The sequence below is a fragment of the Cupressus sempervirens genome, chromosome 7, assembly GCF_028749045.1.
Source record: "Cupressus sempervirens isolate cs-2001-9-10 chromosome 7, ASM2874904v1, whole genome shotgun sequence".
In the NCBI taxonomy this organism is placed as follows: domain Eukaryota; kingdom Viridiplantae; phylum Streptophyta; class Pinopsida; order Cupressales; family Cupressaceae; genus Cupressus; species Cupressus sempervirens.
In genome coordinates this window covers 931,792,214-931,815,859 of record NC_143124.1, presented here as the reverse complement: position 1 = coordinate 931,815,859, position 23,646 = coordinate 931,792,214, and the positions used below count along the sequence as shown (strand labels likewise).

The following is a 23,646-nucleotide window of genomic DNA, read 5'->3' as shown; positions in this document are numbered from 1 at the left end:
ACCTTCACGGCCTGAATGCAACTGAGAATTTCTTGCAACTACAAACTGAAAAGAAAGAACCTGGATTGAGCAAATGTTGGAAACTGAATGCTGAAGACGAAATGATGAAAATGCAACTCCAACCTGCCCTCAAACTTTCTGACCGCACAGCTTGCAAGTACAATCGTACATGTACGGACTGGTACGGCACCTAGCAAAAATAAATGCTAGGCTGAAAGGTGCCGAAAATGCTATGGAAATAATCGCCAAGCTCCAAGGAAAATTCTCCGAGAAAATAAAAATCAAACTCCCAACCAACAGTGAGATATGAGCAAAAATGTATGTCCAGGCTGAAAATCGAACCCTGCAGGAAATGTCCAAATAAGCCCAACTTGAAGTAGCTGAATACCACTTCCAAAGTGCAACCCTTCAAAAGATATTTCACCTCCTCAGTTATGCAAATCCTTAAGAGACTTCGTTCCTAATGATCAAATGACAATCTGCAAACCAAGATGGCACCACAAATGCTCAAAGAGAAAAGTAGTGTAAACTCAAGTCATAAGATGTCCAAATGAGGGGCCAAGCACTCTATTTATTCACTTTTCTAAGAAGCTGCTAAGAACTTCTAGAAGTATCCATAAAATATTCTTATGAAATTCCTTTATAATACACTTTTATATAAAAAGTGCAACTCAACTCAAAATTATATTATTTTGGCCCCGCATAACACATAAAATAAAAATATGATCAACCCCATCTCTCCAAAAGAAAAATAGACCATCCAATCCCCAAATAATCATCAGAATGACTCTCTTACCAAAATCATCTGCCTACAAGAGTCCATGATAGGAAAATTCACTGAAAAATGACATGTCATTAAAAAGGGGACATGACAAAACACCTCCACAGGATAAAGAGCTTCAAGATATTTTAAGTGGGCATGGAAAAGTTTTCATGGATATTCCTCCTGGCATACCACCGCATCAGGGGTTTGAAAACACAAGATAGTTGGAATCAAGGGCAAAACCAATCATAACCACACCGTACCACCACCCAAAGAAATTCAAGGATGAGATCGAACAGACGATTCAAGAGTTTCTTGAGAAAAGATGGATCCGTCCCAGTTCTAGCCCATTCGTGTCATCTATGGTGCTGGTCAAAAAGGACGGAACGATGCGCATGTGTGTTGACTATTGAGCGCTAAACAAAAGCACAATAAAGAACAGGTACCCCATCCCGAGGATAGATGAGTTGTTGGATGAACTACATGGCGCGGCCTATTTTTCAAAAATCGATCTTCGTTCTGGATACCATCAGATCCAAATGAGGGAAGAGGATGTGAAGATAACGGTTTTCCACTGCCATTACGGACACTATGAGTTCCTGGTCATGCTATTCGGTTTAACCAACGCACCTGCTACATTCCAATCGTGCATGAACCACATCTTCAACAAATAGGTGCGTAAGTATCTATTGATATTCTTTGATGACCTTATTTACAGCAGGACATGGGAGGAGCACCTAAAGCATCTGAACGAAGTTCTGAGTATCATGGAGGAACAGTCCCTGTTCGCCAAACAATCCAAATGTGAGTTTGGTATGACAGAGATATTGTACTTGGGGCATGTCGGCAGTCAATACGGGGTTCAAGTGCATCAAGAGAAGATTCAGGCTATCCTCGACTGGCCTCACCCAAAATCACTCACAGATCTATGAGGGTTCTTCGGATTATGCAGTTACTACAGGAGATTTGTCAAGGGTTTTTCTCAGCTCAGCGAACCTTTAATGGATCTAACGAGGAAGGGGGCTTTCCAGTGGAACAAAGAAGCACAACTCACCTTTGATAAGCTAAAAGAGGCCATGAGCACTTGCCCGGTTCTTGCACTGCTTGACTTCACCCGACCGTTCATTTTGGAATGCGACGTGTTCGGGGAAGGCATTGGAGCAATTCTGATGCAGGATAGACACCCCATCGCCTATGAGAGCAGGAAGCTTACACCAGCAGAACACTTGTATTCCATCTACGACAAAGAAATGCTGGCCATTGTACATGCACTAACCAAGTTCCGGCAGTATCTGGTAGGTACCAAGTTTGTCATCCGTACAGATTACAACAGTCTGAGACATTTTCTGGAGCAGCGGGACTTGAACGAACGGTAGCAAAAATGGGTAAGCAAATTTCAGTCATTTGATTTTGACGTTGAATAGGTAAAAGGAAAGAACAATGTTGTTGCAAATGCCTTGTCCAGAAAACCCCCCATCTGCTTGCTAGAACAGATCACAACCGACTGGAAGGCACAACTGTTGGTAGAATATTCCAAGAATACGTTTGCCTATGAGATAAGGGATGGTCACATCCATGATGATTGGTACAGGGTGGTGGATGATATCATCTATTATAAAGATCGGATCTACCTAGTGCCAAAATCCAAATTGAAGCAGAAGATCTTGAAGGAAGTGCACGACTCCCCTCTAGCTGGACATCTGGGCTTCCTTAAGACTTACAGAAGTGAGAGAATGTACGGTTTGCCAACAGAACAAATCCGAACACACCCTTCCCAACGGACTGTTACAGCCTTTGCTGATTCCCGAATATAAGTGGGAAAGTGTATCAATGGACTTCATAACAGGCCTTCCCAAGGTGAACGGAAAGGACTGCATCTTCGTGGTGGTTGACAGATTGACAAATTATGCTCACTTCTTCGCCATCCCCTTAGACCTTCAGGTTGCACAAGTCGTCGAACTGTTTTCAGAGAAGTCTTTCGCTAGCACGGGTTACCCCAAAACTCGTTAGTGATCGGGATGGATGATTCGGCAGTATCTTCTGGACAGAATTGTTTCGGATGGTAGGGACCGAATTATCACTGAGCACGAGTTACCACCTACAGATAGATGGCCAGATGGAAATTGTAAACAAATGGCTCGAAGGCTACCTACGGAACTACGTCTCGCCACAACAACATGCGTGAGTAAAATGGATCCATCTCAAGGAGTATTGTTACAATACAACATATCACATGTCGATCGGGATGGCGCCGTTCAAAGCTCTATACGGGCACAAACCCCTCTCCTTCATCGACACAGTTCTGGGCGATAGTCGCGCTCCAAAGGTTAAAGATTGCCTTCAAGAGGGACAAGACATACTCAGGAGCTTGAAAGTAAACCTACAACAGGCACAAAATCGACAGAAAGTGTACGCTGACAAACACCGGATAGAGAGGAGTTTTGAAGTAGGGGATCTGGTCTATCTCCGGCTTCAGCCATACCGACAGTCTTCATTAAAGGGAATAGGAAAGAAGAAACTGAAGCCATGTTTTTATGGCCCCTATTGCGTGATCCATCGCATTGGTGAGGTGAGCGTGGAGGGCAAGAAAGTCCCTCTGGCAACCTTGACCTGAAAGCTTGCGTGTGCTTCCGTAGGAAGACTTCTACGCTTTACCAAGGATGAGTTTATGAAGTTCAAAGTAGCTCCGCTCTCCAACATCACCGTGACCCTTTGACCCTGAAGGGTACCCTGCACGCGGAAAACTGTGCACCTTGGACTGCCAGCCAATGCAATGGATTCCCCACGCTATACCAAGGCAGCAATCCTCTCCATACGGTTTAAACTGGCCATGCTAGTGTCATTGCTAGGTTGGATATCTTCCACTGACATTTCCTCTTGTTCATGTTCGTCCTCTTCATCGGACACTACCTCGATGTAATGGACCTTCCCCTTCCCGAGGCATCAGTGGCCAGGCTCTCAAGGTCCCTTGCAATTGAAGCACAACTTCTTCCTTCGGAGTTCTTGTCAGGATGCTTTATCTAATGACGGCTTCTTGCGCAGAGGTTTGTCTTAGGAAACATCGGCGGTTTCGGATGTGAGTGACTCCGAGAGGATGAGGATGATGCCGACGACGATGCCATGCTTCGTGCCTTACTAATCGCTTCCAACAAGGTTGACGGATTGAATCCCTTCACCCAACCCTTCAGTGGTTCTGCCAGCCCGTCCATAAAGAGCACGACCTGCTTTCTTTCGGAGATGTCCATGACCAACGCGAAAAGTCTCTGAAATTCTGCAATGAATTGATCTACGGATCCAATTTGCCTCAGTTGCACCAGATCTTTGAAATTGAGCTCGGGGTCTTTCCCATCAAATCGTTCTATTAATCTCTCCATAAATTCTGCATAGGTTTTTATTTAATCATGCCCTAATGTGATGGTGCCATGGTGCCACCATTCGTGCGCAACTCCTTCCAAGTGCAATGCAGAAAATTTGATAGCTTCTTCTTCAGGCATAGGATTCAGCTAGAAGTAGGTATCGGCTTTCATCACCCACGCCTATGCTGAAATGGAAACCGATCCCTCAAATGGAGACAGATTCACCTTACTCAATTTTCTCGTGAGACCATCATTAAAATATCCTCCTTTGTTTCCGCCTCTTGGGTATCTCATTCTCAGATCTGCGTAATCCTTGTAGGAAATGTCCTCTTCAAGGTTTGCATTCCTCCAGTCCTCTCTTATCTCTTCGAAAGTCAGAAGTCTCTCTCCGTGATGTGTTTTCGTCCATGGTGGGAAGGTCAAGAGCGTGCTGGCTAAGGGTGTGGTTTACCCAATATTGAGTCCGCGCTGTGTCCATTTTGTTCTCCGCCAACTTCTTGAGGGTTTCCTCCATGAGTTGCTTTGTATCCGTGATCTGTGCCTGATTCCGGGCAAGTTCCCTCAGAAGTGCCACAAGTTTGGTGCCAGTTGGTTCCCGTTCGTCAGCCATTCGATCAACAGAATGTGTCCTTCTCTTCCGGCTATAAACTCTAATTCACTGTCCACAAGCTAGCAAGATCGAAGAGCTTTGATACCACTGTAATGGACCAACGTCCTTCTAACTTCTATTGACAGAGTCGTACAGAGGATGTCTGGGGCAATCCAACAAATATATGTAAGAAGCCGTACGACTGGGTGCTTGGAAGATGAAGCCGTACACAAGTTATATGCTGATAGGTTGTATGGTGTATGGCAGGCATACTTAGAGACTGTACGTTGCCAATAACATGCAGAAGATGAATGGAGTCCGTATGCTGAGTGAGGATATTGCCTACTGGGATAGCTGTACAATAATGGCAATGGTTTGCAGAGGGTGTACGGAGGTGGGAGGCAAGGACAGGAGGCTGTACGGTTCAATGTCCTACTATATTTTGTCTTATAAGTATCCGTACGCTCAAACATTGTTCATACAAGCTAAAGGTGATTGGAGAAAGGTCGTACTTCAAAGTAGGGAGTCGTACGGTGTGAAGATATGGTCGTATGGTTACTATGAATGAAAAAGGTCGTACGTGGGCTGAGTGATGTCATACACTACTCTAGGATGATGCTAATGAAGTTGTACGGTGATATTCCAAGGCCGAACGGTGAGGTAAGGAATGGAATGAAGGAGTTAGAAACCGTACGGATGGAGAGGACTACTTGGAAGGAAATAATGGGGCCGTACGGTCAATCTACAGTGCCTAATGCTGAACAGTAATACAAGTCAAATGATACCACTTAGAAATGCAGAGAGGAACATACGCAGAGTCCACAGATTCACCAAAAAAAACAGATATGCAATTAAGTCCACATGTGAGGTAAGGAATGGAATGGAGTTAGAAGTCGTACGGATGGAGGGGATTGCTTGGAAGGAAATAATGGGGCCGTACGGTCAGTCTACAATGCCTAATGATGAACAGTAATACAAGTCAAATGATACCACTTAGAAATGCATAGTAACATACGCAATTTGCATACACAGAGTCCACAGATTCACCAACAGGAACAGATATGCAATTAAGTCCACAATTTGCCAGATACAGTCCAAGAACACCACCGGAATAGGGTGAGGGTTGATTCCCACCGAAATCGAGCAAGCCAAATAGGGAAGGTCTTTCACTTCCGAAATGGCGAACAATGCCGAACTCCAACAGGAATCCACAATACAGAGAGATATAATCCAAAAGCATTCCTACGGGCTACTACAAGCCATGCTTAAATACCCATCGGGAAAAACTTTCCGAGGGTGTACAAAGTTAGCCAACGGCGACACAAACTACGAAAACAAAACAAAATAAAATGGGTCCAAGAAAAAAAATCAATCGGCCCGTTACAAAGATTAAATCATTTATTTTTATAATGGGGACATTACAATCCTCCCGTCCCAAAATTTGCTTGTCCTCAAGCAAGTGCAATGTCGGGTGCTGGAGGATGTGCTCGCCTTCCTACGTTGCGTCGTCCAAAGGTGGGTGTTGCCAACGTACCAAGTACTCTCTCACAATGCGATTTCGCAAGACCTTTTCACACACTTCAAGAATCTCAGCAGGTTCCAGAATGAGTTTCCCTTCCTCACTGAGTGGCGGAAGGTCGGTAGTGATTGTGACGTTTTGCCTGATAGCCTTCTTCAGATAGGAAACATGGAAGGCATTGTGAATGCGGCTACCCTCCGGAAGGTCCAGTTCGTACGCTACCTCACCGTACGGCCTTGGAATATCACCGTACAGCTTCATTAGCATCATCCCAAAGTAGTCTACGGCATTACTCAGCCCACGTACGGCCTCTTTCATTCATAGTAACCGGACAGCCATATCTTCACACCGTACGAGTCCCTACTTTGATGTGCGGCCTTTCTCCAATCACCTTCAGCTTGTATGAACACTACTTGAGTGTCAGATACTTATAAGGCAAAATATAGTAGGACATTGAACCGTATAGCCTCTTGTCCTTTCCTCCCACCTCCGTACACCCTCTGCAAACCATTTCCATCACCATACGACTATCCCAATAGGCAATATCCTCACCGTACGGACTCCATTCATCCTCTACATGTTATTGGCAACGTATGGTCTCTAAGTACGCCTGCTACACACCGTACGGCCCATCAGTATATAACCTTCGTACGGCTTCATCTTCCAAGCACCCTGTCGTACGGCTTCTTACCTGTATTTGTTGGATTGCGCCAAACATCCTCCGTACGGCTCTGTCAATAGAAGTTAGAAGGACGTTGGTCCATTACATGTGTATCGATGGTTCATTAGGATTTTGCTTACAATTGCAATTACTCGGCATGTAGTCAGGATAAAAGTGTTTTTGCATGACTCTGCAATGATGTATTGAGTCTCAAATCCCTACGTTAACAAGAATGGTTGCCTAGGTTGAGGAAAGCTACTGACACTTCTAAATGTAATTGACATAACTCAGAAGTAGCGGAGTGACTTGTCTAAAGACTACGCTACCCAAGCGCATCAGTTTTATGTGTTTTTGTTTGTGTCTAAGCTCCCTAAGTGCTTCTAATCTTACTTCAGTCTCAACTATTAGGCTTCAGAAAGTAGCAGGTATCATGATTGAAAGTTCATTCCTATGTATACCAATGGTATTGCCTAGACACCCAAGTTCCACGTGAAGGAACCACGAGGAAACCAAGTGCCAAGGCAGTACCTTGTGTGTACCCAAGGATGAACCAGTACCAAGATAGAACCCACATGAAAATAGGGACCAAAATAGAACTCGATAATGACAGTGAATTTAATTGTTATTGTTTTACAATAACTGTATTTAAAATAAAGTGACCTATAGTAAAGTAATCCTGCAAATTGTTAAAAGAGTTGGAACAACAGATAAATACTTAACTAAGGTGGATGTAATCCTCCTATCTACACACCAATTCCATGGATGATACACAAGTCTAGTAATTCAGTATTCTCATTTAAGTGGTTCAAAGTAAAGATCAAACATTTATGGCCACATCATGTATAGGATTAAGTAACTTCAAGGAAAATATTATTATTTCTCAGGAATTTTCTCATCATAATCCATATTGCAAAGGCTACAAAAAAATGATAAACCACCAATGTTTGCTACTTGGTGAGAACTCAAAATATCCTTCAAAGAGTGACAATTTGCAAGTGTCATGTGATAAAGTCCTCATTAGATTTATATTATAAGAATCGTTTACCTCAGTTGGAAGAAGCGTAACTGGAGAAGAATCAGATCCGCAGCCAAGATCGAGAACAATAGCTGTAAATTCCCTCCCTTCTTCAAGAAAGATTTCAATTACAACTCTTACATCTACACCCTGCATATCCAAAAGAAGACTATAGAATAAAATGCAATTATTTTCTTCATTACTCCAAGAACAGGTGAGTACTGCCTTTGTAGCCCTGCACTAATGACTTCATCTTAAAAAAATGAAGTTGCAAACCTCTGTTATCAATTTATTTGCCTTTCTAAGGGCATCATCAACACCAAAGGCAACATTAACACCAATGCTTGATCCTGCACAAGCTGGTTTAACCTGCAAGTGACAAAAAAATATAATTGAAGACCTAAATTATATCTTTCATGGAAGAAAGCATTTAATGTCTTCAACTTACAAAAGTGCATTTTTCTAAAGAAAATAACAAAAAAGAATGGCCATGCCTTAAATTACTGGAACTCTTTAAGAAATATTCATATTCAAACTTAAAGCTTCACATTAAAATTTGTTCAACTCTTCTACACAAGCTGTCAAACTAGGTTCATATGCAGTTCAGATGTTCTCCATGGGTATGGAGGCAGACAATATCATACTCATATTATATTGCTTACACCAGTAAAACAACAGTCTATTTGGTAATACAAAAAACTTTATATTGAACAGAGCCTCCTCCGTTTTAAGTTTTAACCTCTTAAAGATGAAGTTACTGGAAGTGAGCTTATTGTGTCTAGGTTATCAGTGTTTCCATTATTGGATCATTTTAGAGGTAAAAATGATCAGTAGTGTGATTACGAAATGTGGTGAATCAGGGCCTCAATTGGTAACCGCAGCACTCTTCTCAAAACTATGATCACTTCACAGCCTTTATCTCAGTAAGTGTACGAAAAAAGATGTCTTCAATACAAATTTCAACATTCAGCTTTCCATTTCCATCATCTCATCTCAAATCCTGCTTGACTGTGATGAACTAGAGAATCTCTCAAGTTCCAACATTATCAAATTTTCTTTCAAATATCTGCTTCAGCACTTTTTTTGGTCTTCAGCCTGATTCTAACAACAGTTATAGTTTTACCAATCTGCACAGAACTCGGCTCACTTCAAGATTAATGCTGGATAAATACATGTGTTTTCTGAATGTTTACTCATTTTCACATGCTTGAGTCTGATTCATTTTAAAGAAGATGATGTTTGGACATCCGTGATTAATATAGTGAGACCCTTTTGCAAAATTTGATATAAATACAGATGGTGTTTCAGGACTATTTGTTTAATTAATAAGTCCAATATCAAAAAACAGTATTGTTGTTCAAGTCTAACTTTGGTTGCAATTTGACAACTCGTGAGAAAAGTTATTCTTGTCCTTTTCATCTAAAGTTTTCCACATTTGCTTACTTTTTAGTGCACTCCAGAAATAATATTAATATTTGTTTCTCTAAAACTACTAAGCTGAGATAGAGATATCAATCTTCAATAAACCTGATACAGCTGTGAGCTTCTTCTAACAATTCAATAGTGATAAAAAAAAATGTAAAATAATAAACTTGTGATCTTATTGTTTGAAAGATTATTTCCAACCATGAACTATCATTGTTTCTTTTTACTTAAGTGCCCCTTTTAATAAACTCTAGGACATTGGTTAGTCTTCCTAGTTTGAAATGATATTGAGATGCATATGCACCAATTGAGTTGAAAGGCTTTAGTGATTCTTATAATCTTCTAATGTATCTAAACAAGTTGTTCTTAGATCACAATGTTAACGTGGTGTCTTTGAGTTATTGTTTCATCAGTATGTTTGAATCATTTTTCTGATACTTTTAGAATGTTTGCTCTTGTCCAAACACAGTATTGGAACCCCTTTGGGCAGCCTATTAGCCTTTCTTGTTTCAATCAGTTCATATATGGTATTTAAGCCATTTTTGTTCATCTTTTGTTGTATTTTCTTCATATTTCACAGGTGACAGCTCCAACAGACTCCCTAAATAGTCTATCAGTAAAAAAGCATATTGCATTTCAAGCCTATAGATGTACAATATTTTCAAGAAATATACAGTAATATTTAATAATTTAAAAGTTTTTAATAAATATTTAGAAATTACTAAATGCTCTTGTTTACACTACACTTGAAAATTTTGTTGTTTTGAATGAAGCTATACAACATATTTCTATATTGTTTGTTTCACCAAAAAAATTATTGTTCAAGGGAATTGACAGATTTGCCGATTTGTTTCTTCCTTTATTTTTGCATGCGTCAGACTTTCCCAATTACTTCAATTCTTCTGAATTTACAAAACCCATCTTTTGGTAGCAACCACACTAATTAGCTCACTGCAGCACTGTTGATAACATCATATGCATTCTTAACTTAAAGCCTGTTGGTAATTAGATATTAAATTCCATTCATATTGACATTAGGAATCACAGTTAAGCTACTACTGATTTTTACAATATTCTAGAATACCTACAGAAATTGTTGTTCTTAAATCACAATGTTAACATGCTGCCTTTGTGTTTTTGTTTCTTCAGTATGTTTGAAGCTTTGTTGTTCCTTTCAGATTGTTTGCTCTTGTCCAAGCATGGTATTGGGACTCCTTTGGTCAACCTGTTAGCCTTGCTCGTTATAGTCAGTTCTTGTATGGTTTTTAAGCTATTTTTGTTCATATTTTTTAACTTCTTCATATTTCACAGGTGAGAGAACCAACAGACAACCAAAATAATCTAACAAAAAAACAATATTGCATTTCTACCCTATAGTTGTATAACATTTTCAAGAAATATACAGTATATTTAATTATTTATAAGTTCTTAATAATTATTTAGAATTAATTATATGCTCTTGTTTACACTAAATTCAAAAAAATGTCATTTTAAATAAAGGTATACAACATACTTCTATAATGTTTGTTTCACCAAATATATTTCCTTGTTTGTCTACAATAATTTATATTTTTGTTAATTTGTTTCCTTTCTTTTCGCTCGCATCAAATTTTCCCTATTACTTCAATTCTTCTGAATATACAAAATCCATCTTTTGATAGCAACCATGCTAATTAGCTCACTGCAGCAATGTTGATAAAATCATAAGCATTCTTAAACTTAAATCATGTTGATAACTAACAATAATTCCATTCATATCGACATTATGAGTCACAGTTATCCTACTAGTTGTTCTTGGCTACCTACTAGTTACCACAACAACAATGCCAATATTTAATGGTAAGAAACTGAAGTTCAAGATGAAACTTGGGAAACTTCAAATTTTTAAGAATTTATTTGCATAGGAGAATGTCTTTTTCACTTAATTAAAAAAAAATCATGTAAAAGATGCAGATGTGTTTCTGAGGATAATACACAGGCAATGTAAAATGTATTAATCAAGCATCAAATGAAGATTTGTACTACAATTAGGTAGGCTGAATCTATTAACGATCAATAAAACATCATTGAATATCTATTCTCACTTACCACAACCTTGCCAGAGCCAATGTCCAAACCATTGGATGTAAACCAATTCAACAATTCATTCTCGTCTGCTTCAGTTCCCTGATTTTCCAATAAAAAATATAATTCAAACTTGAAGGATCTCTCAGTCATCAAATTTAATAATGTTATTTAACATTCATGGAAAACAATATTCCTCATATAACACAATTTAAGCTGTACACAATGAGATTTTTTATATCATGATAACATTTTTCAAACATCAGTTAAATTTAGAAATGTCTCAAAATAATCTACATAAATACCATTGATCACAAGTTCATATACTTTATGTAAGAACCTCATCCAATTCTTAGTTTTTTATTCAACTAAAAGAAAAATAGATATGTATTACTTATATTAAGATAGAAAATCAAGGTGTACTAGAAACACATAGAATTCAGGAAATAATTACTAGCATATTACTTCAAAACAACTTTTGTAATAGTTGTTCCTCACAAGATCACTAGTTACAATTATGTCACATCCATTCCATATTATTATATGTAAATTAATGTTTCAGAAAAAAACCAAACAGTGTTGCATTAAGAAAGTTTACTCTATCAATCTCATATCAACCTCGAGAATGTTACTCTGTCAATCAACTGCGCTACTCTGATATAAATAACATGCCTAGAATTGTGAAGCCACTGGTAAAAAACTCACTGAAGCAATGCACTAAACATGTCAGTACTAGATCTCAAATTGTCATGTTGTCAGTACTGTTAGATATGAGGATATAGTAGTATCTCATGAAGCTAACACCACTGAACAACTCTCCAACTAAGAACGATCTCCCATGTAAGTGCACAACGCCCATTATAGGCACAAACTAAAACATATCAGCCCATCCTAAGTTGCCGACATAATCCATAACAACTCTCAGAGGTATGAAAACTCTACTAAGATCAACGTCATGACATATATTCTTCCAAGGTAACTCAAGAGAACCCACCTCATAAAACTCCCTGCCAATCACAATCCAAGGACTACTCTGGTAGTCAACTACTCAAAACCTACCATCAAAAATTAATATCCAAAACCCACACACAAGTGTACTTTGATCACAACAGCTCCAAATGACGGAATGACTGCAATTTTGCACAAATTAATATCCATGCAAGAACCGGCTGAACGCAGGCTGAAATGCAATTAAGTTCCCACACAACAATGTCTCCCAGCTACAGTCAAAACAGAAGGAAGACTCCAGAATTTAAACTATAACAACTCTCAGAATTCATTCACAATACCTCAACTGTGAATTACTAGGCGCTTCTCAAATCCAAAACCTTCTACTTCAGCATGGGCATATAAAATTAGAACTTCAGGAAATGTCACAAAGACGTCAAAGCAAAATAAGATAATTAAATGATCCAATTCTTTTCTCATCAAATGTCCCCATATTTATAATGTCCAAATGACACCAGTTTCTCAAAAGAACTCCACTTAAGAAGCTTTCTCTACACAACATTAAAATATAATAAAGTGCCATTAATATAATTTATTAATTGCTTTTGGCTCAAAAAATGACCTTTTCCGCCATAACTTAATATTTTGACACGCAAGACCACTATTTCTTTTTCCCAAGATTTAAAAGTTTTTGTCCTAGTTCCAATAAGCTATGATACTAAAGTGACCAACCAACAAAACTAGCAAAAATAGCAACCTCAGTGTATTTTGATGAATAATAATAACAATTCACCCATCTTGCGAAACAATTGAAGAGGCATTAGAATCGAAATCTGACAACACCAAAGTGATCCTGATGATGAACGATGATGAATGAACCTGACAGGGTGACACTATAAATAGATGCTCCCTCCAACATAAAATTTAATTATTTAATCGACTAGTAATCTCCCAAAAAAGGGGACATCAAAGAATGCAAGAGAAGGATAAATAATGTATACAAGACACTAATGAAATGTGTGATATATGTCAATAAGATACTTGCTTATAATCCCTTGCTGATGCCATCCCATGTTTGACTATTCTTATATTCTAGTTTAGACAACTAATTCTTAATAAACATGAAGACAACTTTAATAACATTAAAATTTGTTACACGTTATTGTTACAATCAAAGAGAATTTTTTATTCTTGATAGACAAAATTGATCTGGAGGAATAATTGAAGATACATTTAGAAAGAACCCAATTCATAAACACATAGAAGACAACAATGACTCTCGTAAGTGACGTACATCCATTGAATATTGAAAACCATATAATGCATTGTAGATAGATTTTTAAAACTTCATTTACAAAAAGACGAATTAAAAGAAGCCATAAACTCCATCTATAAAACTGTACCAAGAGAAATGAAAATGGGAGGGCATTGGAAAAGTTCACCTAAAGGGTGTAAACTGTTAACTAAAATACCTGTACAAGGAAGTTTGGAATCGTTACAAATTTTTGATTGTCAAGCTCCATTGACGCATTATACTGTCAGTCACAGATATTGTATTTAGAGAAGCAAAAGTAGCAATTGTTAAAAAAAATTAATTTACACTTACAGATTTCAACTAGACTGTAGGAGTTATAATGACAGAAAAATAGAATGAAAAAGGATAATTATAATTACAAAAGTGTATGTTCATCATATAGCTCAGGCTTTTATTTGCATGCATAACAATCTCATCAGAGACTTCTAATAATGGAAGTTCCTGTAGTTCAATTAATATTTGAACATGAAAAAATATTACCATTATAATCAAATTTTTCCATCTCTCAAGATTGATTTCCACATCTCAATTTTCAAAGAAAATAAAACCTCTGTAGATGTGTTCACCAATTTTGCTAGCTTAGTCTGCTTGCTGTAGAGGTCTACTTGCAAAACCTACCATCCCAGTTGCAAGACAAATAGTTGCAAACTGACTCATGTAGCTATTCAATTACAGCCAATAACAGACAATCGTAAAACAAAAATGAATGTTAATATTATATATAATCTGATGTGAAATGATAATGTATTATCTTCATAAAATGGCATGAAACCCAATATTTAGTTGTGATCGCTGGAAAATTGTTTGAATTAATTAAACAGCAAGGATTTATTGAATTTATACTGATTTGCAACATATGGTAACAGAGCATCTCTATATATCTCAAACAAATAGAAGTTAAGGAGAAATACGGCAGCCTTGGTATTTGCTTGTTATCTTTACAGGGTGGTGCTATTGTTTTCCTCTACTTTCAGCTTTTTCTGAATTTATGTGTGCTTCTGACAAAGATATTTGCACCTGCTGAAGATAACAAGATATGAGGCATTGGAAAACTTATAATTGTGGATAATTATACAATTACCGATTGAAGGTCTGTTGTGAATATACATCCAGATAACATTTAGAAAGCTTGGGTAAGCCTACCATTTGGCCTCCAACTGTTCAGCTGGTGGGAGCGGCCTGACAAGAATAAAAATGTTTAGTGCTGTACCAATACAAAAGACCATAATTGGCTACTCAATCATTTTTATCGACTAAAAAGGTGTATGGTGTATTACTGGCTCAAAGGCACTTGGTTGTGACCAAAGTCAACCAAAATTGGGGAATAATATACGCTCCATTGAAAATAACTACAAGGATAGGAAATAAATAACTGATGTGATAAATTAGGCAGTAAGTGAAGAATCAAATTCATTAGTTTCAGACTTTGAAGAAAAATGGCCAAAGAAAAAGTGATGAAGGCCCAATGGCCCAAACACCAAATGAAACTTGCATCTGCGTCCAAACACTAAAGGCATTCCCTCAATAGTTGTAATGTCCCCATTTGTAATGTTAGTACCACCTAGAAGGATTATCCTATTAGCAGAGTTTCATAAGCCAATATGATGGATAGGGAACCCTTTCATGGGACATGATGACATTTGGGGATTGAACAGCCAGTTTGGTAATTTTTTGGCAGTTTCTTAGAAGTTACGAGAAATCCCTATTTTCTAGGGATGGAATGGGAGTCAATAGGAATGCACTAGATGAGCCCCAGGATCATTCTAGATATTTTTGGCACATTTCCTATTTTTTATGAAGTTACCAAGATCAACAGCCAGAACAATTAAGAAAAATATTTGATAATGAAGATTTGAAGCATATTTAGTAAGTTGGGGAGAAGTTCAAAGTTTGAGGTAAAACCGTGTCTACATTCACTGTATTTGAGCTGGAGATTGATCGAACGATTGTGATTAACCAGAAAACCACTAAGGAAAATGATGAAGTGGCAAAAACCCATTTATATAAGAGTGTAAAGTTCCAAACTCAGTTTTTTTATATCCTTTCCAAAATATGGCAATGGAAATATGCAGAATATGAATACTCGGATAGATAACTTCAAAAAAGAAAGAACATACCAACATACATTAAAACATGTATTTTACTCCTTGTTGCCCCACTTTTCATCCTGTACCCATTTTGCAAAGTGGAAAATGAGCTTGTGTCTTAGTTTAGTCTGGTTAGGTCGAAGTCTAGTTCTTTCCCCTCAAGTGAAAAGTTTCTCCATCAAGTTTTCATCTTTCCTCTTCCCCCGCATTACATAACCGGGTGGGTTCTCCTTGTTGTAGTCAGTTTTGTGGGTAGTCTAGGACCTTATTCGATGGAGATTCTTGGGTCATATAATGTTTTTCACAAAGTCATCTCCGAGGATGAACTTGCTCGCGGCTCATTATAGTTTGCACATAAAGAAAATGAAGTTTGCGAAAAACCCAGCATTGCCTTCCCCACGGCGGGTTCTCGACCTGCGAAGGTGATTTTCCACAGAGGTCAACAAATGAGGTATACAAGCTAAAGCAAGGAAGAAATGAGTTGTTTTATGGATAGATAGTCCCTACATTGCAGTATTCTACTTTGCGAGTCACTCAGAATTCATTACAATGATCAGAATAGCATTTGGCAGAAAACTCTGAAGTAACTTCTCCGCAGCGGGTTTTCGACCCAGGAAGTCAGTTTTCCAACAAAGGCATTCCTTTTTCACTTTCACAGCCCTTTTTAGACTTTCTGAAGCTTGGAGACACATTGACTTAAAGGGTTAAGTGAAAATAAAGACAATGGCGGAAAAATAGAAATTGCTTTCTCCTCTGTGGGTTTTCGACCCTAGAAGGCGATTTTCCGCATCTATTGAAAAATCACTCCTACAAGCATGTTGGGCTCATAAATCGATCACAAGATGTTTAAAAATGATAATGGAAGCAAGTTAATCACATGTGGGAAGGTATCTTAAGCAAAATCTGACTGAGTGGATTTTTTTTACAGAGTACCCTGTTCTTAATTTTTCGGAACTTGGTGAAAAAGGGGAAAGTAAGTCTATAATAAAAGAAAGTTACCGTTGAGCCAACGGAAATAGTGAAAAGACAGGGAAAAATCCGTTAGAAACTCCCGCATTTACTAACCTAACAGATTTATCCCTTAATTCACTCATGTGGCGCGGATCTTGAAGATCAACAGCTGAATTAAGGATTTCTATATAGAGATGAACATAATGGATTTTCAAACTACCGCTTTCTTTATTGGACTGTTATGTTGTTGAATTAAATAGTGATTTCAAAAGCTCTCACAGTTGCCAAGTTTTACTCTCTGCACTGCCTTCAATTTTAAGATTTCAATTCATCTCTATCTCAAATTGGATAGCAACTAGATTTGTTGGTTTCGATGGGCTAAATGGGGATTAAGTCAACATTGCAGAGTGTTATAGATACCTTGCTCTATTTCTTCGACATGCAAGATTTCCAAAGGAGGCTGAGGACGGAGCCAATTCACCCAATAACAGAGAAACTCCAAAGAAGCAAGCTAGTGGAAGCAGCTAGGTTTCTAGTGGCAGTTCAAGCCCCGAGCTGATCGTTGAATGTATTAACCACTACAATCCGAACACTAAGCAAATTTTGCTACCTAATCATACAGTTTTGATCTCAATTGATTGGCAAACTGTGGTAAATTGCCTCCAGATCCTAGAACGAGAAGAATTTTCTGAATTGACAATAGGAGGAGCCATGTCCGAGTTCTCCTTGAAGAAGATGTGGCGGAAAGAAATTATGAGGTCCTGGTTCCAAAAACCACGAAGAGCTAAGAGTAAGGTTCCTAAGACTCTTTTTGGCACCGAGGTCAAGCCTGAGATAGTGGACATTCTGTTTCTTTTGCATCGATTGAAAGGTGAGGTAGAAGCACTCAATTTCGTAGAGCAGTATTTCTTTTTGGTACAAATCATTTGCACAGATACACATTATGTTGATTGGGCATATGAGGTAAGCGAGCATCTGTCCAAAGCCCTCAGTGTTGCAAATTTTTACAATACCTTCTACATGTCTTCTTTCCTGATTTATATGTTAGCCTCTCTGCAATTGTGGTCAGGCCTTCCCAGAATAGAGAATTTCCCTAATGATGTGAAAAGTTATGAATTTTATCCATGCTTGCAATTACAGAATAGCTATGCAGAGTATGTCAGAGTTATTGATTCGTTTACCATGAGGATTTACAAGGAATTCCAAAGGTGCCCGAAGAGGAGGTTCGGCACAGAAGCGATGGCGGCCATCAATCAGTTTGGTAGCTACTTTATTCAATTCTCATCCTTCTCATATTTGCGTCTTGTAGCTTTCAACGGATTTCCTTTGAAGCTGCCCAAGTACCCAAGCAACATGATCGTGCTAATAGAGATCGTGAGACAAGCTATCCAGGTGAACGTGTTGAGCACCAGTTTAAGGAAGAAGGGGTATGAATTCCCCATGAAGGTGGGGGCTTACAATTGCGAGTCTCGGTCGGACGCCAAAAACATGCTCAAGGCATTCGAGAATAAGTACAAATTGGAAGAATATGAGGTTGTGAGACCCATGTTCGATCCAAATGGATATGCCAGAGAGGTGCTACAAATTGGGAGAGTGATCAAGCATGTCACCACTATAGAGGATTATTGGGCAGATTGCAAGGATGAGTTAGAGAGTCGAGATTGTGCTTTCGCCAGTCTCACGGTGGAACAAATAAAGACATATGGCATTGATCTCAATGTCGAAGAATTGGAGGATGATGGTCAAAATATGTATAGCAATACATATTTGACCAAATTAAGGGGGATTCCTATCAGTTCCGAGCCATATGTAGATGTGGAAGAAAATCTTGATTCATGATGGCTAGGATCATCAAGAGAACCGGAAAATGGGTTGAGTGGACAACCAGGAAGAGTCGAAGCAAGGGTGCAGCCACGCAAGCTTCTCCGGCAACTGCAACGCCTACTTCATCGCAGAGTGCTACAGTGGGCGTGACCGTAGCTTCCAATTCAACCTGCAAGTGGAGGTGATCAACTTCCGGAAAAGAATATTCCTATAGCCTAGACTTGTCATGATGGTTCCTTGCCAGTCATAGGAACCCAAGTTGGTACTGAGGAGAAGAAAATGGAGGAACCAAAGGACAGTGTCTCCACTCCAGTCTCATCCCCTCATGCTACCCCAGTTCCATCTCCGCACACTACCCCTGTTCCTTCTCCGCATACCACCCCAATCCCATCTCCTCACCATAGGCCCGTGTCATCAGCAAGCGCTTCATTTTTTAAGCCAAGTGGTTCCCCTATACAGATAGTAGACCTAGGGGATGGAAAGAGTAGCAGCAGCGAGTCTACTGAGTCAGATGAGGAGACGAAGAAGACTTCAGATTTGGAGAAGGGCCAGACTTCTTCCAGACTCATCTCTAAGGATTCAAAGAATCCTTTCTCTTCAACTGCTATAACAATGACTCCAGTGAAGAAGAAAATGTTCTATATTGAATCACTCGGAATAGCTTCCAAAGTGATAGGAACAGATTCCTAGTTAGAAGATACTTTGGAAAGGAAAAGAAAGAGAAAAGATGAAAGTGCTTCTACAAAAGACACTGTATCTCTTGCAGTTTGTTCCGGGACTGCATTGACAAAGGTGAAGAAGCAAAAGACTTTGTCAATACTTGGGCAAGATCCAAAAACAGGGCACTTGACAATGGAAATAGCCAAGCCAAACAAAGGAGGGAGAATTGAAGATATGACGCCTGATGATTTTACTCTGCATTCAATTGATCTTGGAGAAGCCAGACATGATACAAAAGTTGGCTTGTGGAGATCAAGTAATGAAGTGATAGAAGGACAATTGGAAAGTCTCAAATTGTCAAAGATCAAGATGAAAGCCGAAATAGAAGAATTGAACAAATTTATCAAGCAACTAGTCACTCCACTAGCAGCTATTTCTGGTATGTCTGTAACCCAGACTCCTAGTGCAGCTGAAGTGCAAGCCCTCATTTCCCAGCTCCAGGAAGATAGGCATTATGGCCAGATTGGGAAAGAATGGATTGAGAGACTTAAATCAGAAGGAGTTTCTCTCATAGATCAAATTGGAAATGTTATCCTCATACTGGAGACAGAAAAGGAAAACATCTTGTCTAATAATAATACTCTGGTCGGAGAAAGGATCAGATGTGATGACTACATCTCCCTTTTAAAGATGATCATTCAGATGAAAGCAAAAGAAGCAATTGAAGCAAAAATTCTAAAGAAAGGAAATGAACCTTTGTTTGAATGGCTCCAAAGTATGCAGTTCAAGCAAGAAATGATTCAAGTAGCTAAGAAGGGACTCAAAGAAACAGAGAGTAAAGTAAAGAAGACTCAAGACAGAGGATTCGAACTTATGAGAGGGCTACACACTGATTCACAAACCAGTGGTCAAGGAAAGTCTCTCATTGGAGTGGATGTAATGAAAAGTAACTTCTCTACATTTTTGGATAATCTGTCCGGAGTAGCCTCCAGTAGTCAAAACAGAATTTCAAAACTCCAAGAGCTCAGTAGCTGTATACATGTAGCTGCGAAGGAGTTGTTGGATCAGTTGAATGTTGTAAAGGAGCTAGCGAGGGAACATTCAAAATGGCTTTTGAGATTCACTAATATACATGTGCCCAACCACGAAGAGCTAATCCCAATAATGGTTGTTGCTAAGGCATATAGGGCAAAAACCGATAAGGGGAAGAAATCTAAATGATTCATATTATGCTCCCTTTTTGTTCTCTTTTGTAATTTTGTAATACGACAAACTGGTACCTTGCCATTTGTCATCCTCAGAAGATGAACCGATTAAGCTTCCATTGTAACGGTCATCTCAAAAACTCTATATGTATGAAATTAAAAGATTAATAAAAGGTCGGCAAATTTTTGGTGTGAAGTACTTTTTGTTGCAGAGACAATTGAATGGTATTTTATATCAATCATTTTCTGTTCCAATTGATGTGATAGTTTACGTTTTCTCTTTTGTTTGAATCGAGACGAGGGAGAAACAGAGTTTTACCTCCCCTGTTTTGAGGCAACGAATGAGCGTAATAAGTGTTGTTATTGTTCATTCAAAGAGAAATCCTTTAGTGTTTTCAATTTATTAATCAAAGTTCAGATTCGAATTTGCTTAGTTCAGTATTCATTATTGTTCAAATAAGTTTTATAAATTCATAAGATGTGTGAGTGCATAAAACCGTTTTGGTGTTGGAAAACTTCTATTTGCCTGAGTTAGATTCTATTTAGATCTAGCTTGGTTATACCTCTACTGTTCTCAGGTTAAGAACATACCCTAAAGTAATTTAGGAAGAAAACAGAATTCATTGCAAATCTATTTTTAGGGAGTTGTACCTACCAATTCAGAGGAAAGCCAAATCAACCATAGGTAGCTTTCCAACTGTTTGTGATCAGATATTGTTCTGAATTGGGCATTTAAGTGTAATAATTTGAAAGAACAAATCTGTTTACCAACACTCCTCCATGTTACTATCTCCTAATGGATGTGTAATGGCTTTGGAACTGTCATATGATCATATTAGAAGTAAAATCTAGAGGCATAACTACTAATGTAAACGAGATGCAAATACAAATTAGATAAGGGAACCTGATATGGAAGTGATGCTGTTGGTCTTCTAAGCATCCACGGCTGGAGGGTGCACATATAGAGGAATCCCTTGACTACCGTGGAAGATTGGACTACACGTGTCACGAATGAGAACTCCCAAAAATCACTGCGGCCTCCCACAACATCCACGCAACCTGCTACTATCTTACCACACCCGCAGTTTATGGTCTACTATCCACGGTAGGAGAGCGTCAAACACATCAACCGAGCTCCCTTTTCTTCCACACAATTTGTTACAGTCGGCTTCCTCTTTTCTGTGAGGATAGACACCTGATATCCTGAACATCATGCCACTGTCCAGTCTATTTCTTTTGATGCTCACACTGTTGTTGAGCCCTTATGGCTATACTGATTCATGGTTGGGCCTGTCCTGAAGTTCGATCATACAATTCCCATTATTATCAGAATTTCATAAACTGTTACTACTTGTTAATGAACTTACTCCTTGGAAGTTGATTCCAAATAGCAATGACATTTCACAATGCAGCTCCACTTTTGAAGATGAACAAGTCTCTGATGAGAGGCTAGGGCTACGTCCAACTCCTCACACTGCCTTAAGGGGTTTCGTCCTCAAAACAACCAGTCCCATTTAAGCAACCTTTCGTATTTTGAACAATATCATATTTTTCATGGTCTCAATCCCAAGGAAGCTCATTGCTTTTATAACCTCAATATGAAGGGAAGTACAAACAACTAGGCAATGTGGGATAAAAGCCATTTTCGTCTTTTAGTCACTTAGTTTACTTTTGTTATAAAATGAATTTAAGTCATAAAGTAACTTTATAAAATAAAGTGACTTAACTATAGAAATGCTCCTCGACTTAAATATTTCCCAAATGAAACCAAATAAACTCCTGTGACTGGTTGGCATCCTCAAGATTAATGTTATTAGCCTATCTAGATGGAAAGATAGACCAACAAGGAGCCAGTAAGGCCTAGCGCGGAGAAGGGGACATTACAAAGAGATAAGTGAGATGGAATTCGATGCTAGTTTAGTTGATAGCCAAGTTAATGAAAAGTTGTTGAAGGAGATCCAATTGAGCAGATTTGGAGTGTGAGATGAAGAGTGTTAAAGTGTTGATGAGATGGCCAGTCAATAAGCAAAGATATGGGCAGAATGGAGATCACAACAAGAAAAGTGAGTTGCATTTTGTCAAATCATTTCACTGTTAATTTCTAACCATTGTAATAGAAAATCTCTTAACCAGGTGGACTTAACAATACTGAATTGTAAATCCTTCGTAAAATGACATTCCATTGAATGTTTGTAAGTCCTTTAAATAGGCCTCTCATTGAAGGGTGACAAGGTCTAGATGATCTTTGGTGAAAATTCCCTAACAAGGTCACACCTAGCAGTGTCCGTATAACATTTTATAGGGTTAGGTCTTAACCAAACTCACTTCAGAAGAGTGAAATTATTTCGCATGACTAGTCCAAGGAGGTTTTTACCCTAATCGGGTTTCCACATTAAAAATCATGGTGTTAATGTGCTCATGAATGTTATGGATATTATTTTCTTTTACAAGTTGAAAATTGTTATTCAGTGTTGTAACTCAATTAATAAAGCTAACACTCGGTATAGGAAGCAAATCTATTAATTGTATAAGATTGATTAAGTTCACTATTGCTATTGAATTGATTAACTGATAAGATAAAGTTGTTAATAGTTGGTGAAATTGTTTTTAATGACCTGTAGGGTAACTGAGGATAACTGATTCAAACCCCCCCCCCCCCCCCTCTCGCCACCTCCCTGCCCCCCTCTCAATTATCTAGCAAACTACACATACTTTTAAAACATCAAATGCATATGACGTGTTATTGAGTTTAAAATCACCACTTATGTGCTTTTAAGTCATAACTCAAGTTAAAATACATACTAATAGGATTTTGAAATGCATATGCATGTGTTATTGGGTTCAAATTCCGCACTATAAGCCTTTAAGTGATATAAGGTTTATAATACAAAGATTTTAATATGCATTTAAATATATAAACCTCACTTGCACATGTTAAATGACATTCTTTATTTAATGTAGTTGCATTTAGGAGTTAGATTTTATGGGTAGTGGATTTTTTAGGAAGTGATTGCATCAAATGATATGCAATGAGGAATTAAAACCCCACTTAATTTTATTTAAAGTATCTCATGCAATTATTTTTAATATATAACTATAGCTTTCAATAAAGTAGCATGGAAATAGGCTTTAAAAGGCCATTTTCATTTAAACATTAAAAACTATGGTCAAATCAAAACTCATAATGAGTTTGAAACTGTAAGTCAAAATCCACTTTATATATTAATATTAATTTTATTCAATACAATTGCCAATAAAAAGCCT

At 38.2% G+C, this 23,646-nt stretch overlaps 1 protein-coding gene across 3 annotated transcripts in view; it reads right to left on the bottom strand.

The window, feature by feature from the left end:
* Positions 1-23,646, bottom strand: part of LOC149550625 (D-alanine-D-alanine ligase family) — a 332,888-nt gene that overhangs the window by 266,706 nt on the left and 42,536 nt on the right. For all 3 annotated transcript variants that reach the window (XR_016354220.1, XM_089793611.1, XM_089793612.1), the window contains 4 exons: positions 13,813-13,875; positions 11,417-11,494; positions 8,180-8,272; positions 7,934-8,053 (listed from right to left, as the gene is read on the bottom strand). Coding sequence is in view for 2 of the 3 variants with exons in the window: in XM_089793611.1 (XP_089649737.1) it covers positions 7,934-8,053; positions 8,180-8,272; positions 11,417-11,494; positions 13,813-13,875 (354 nt within the window). In the remaining variant the exon portion in view is untranslated. The remainder of the gene's footprint in view (positions 1-7,933; positions 8,054-8,179; positions 8,273-11,416; positions 11,495-13,812; positions 13,876-23,646) is intronic.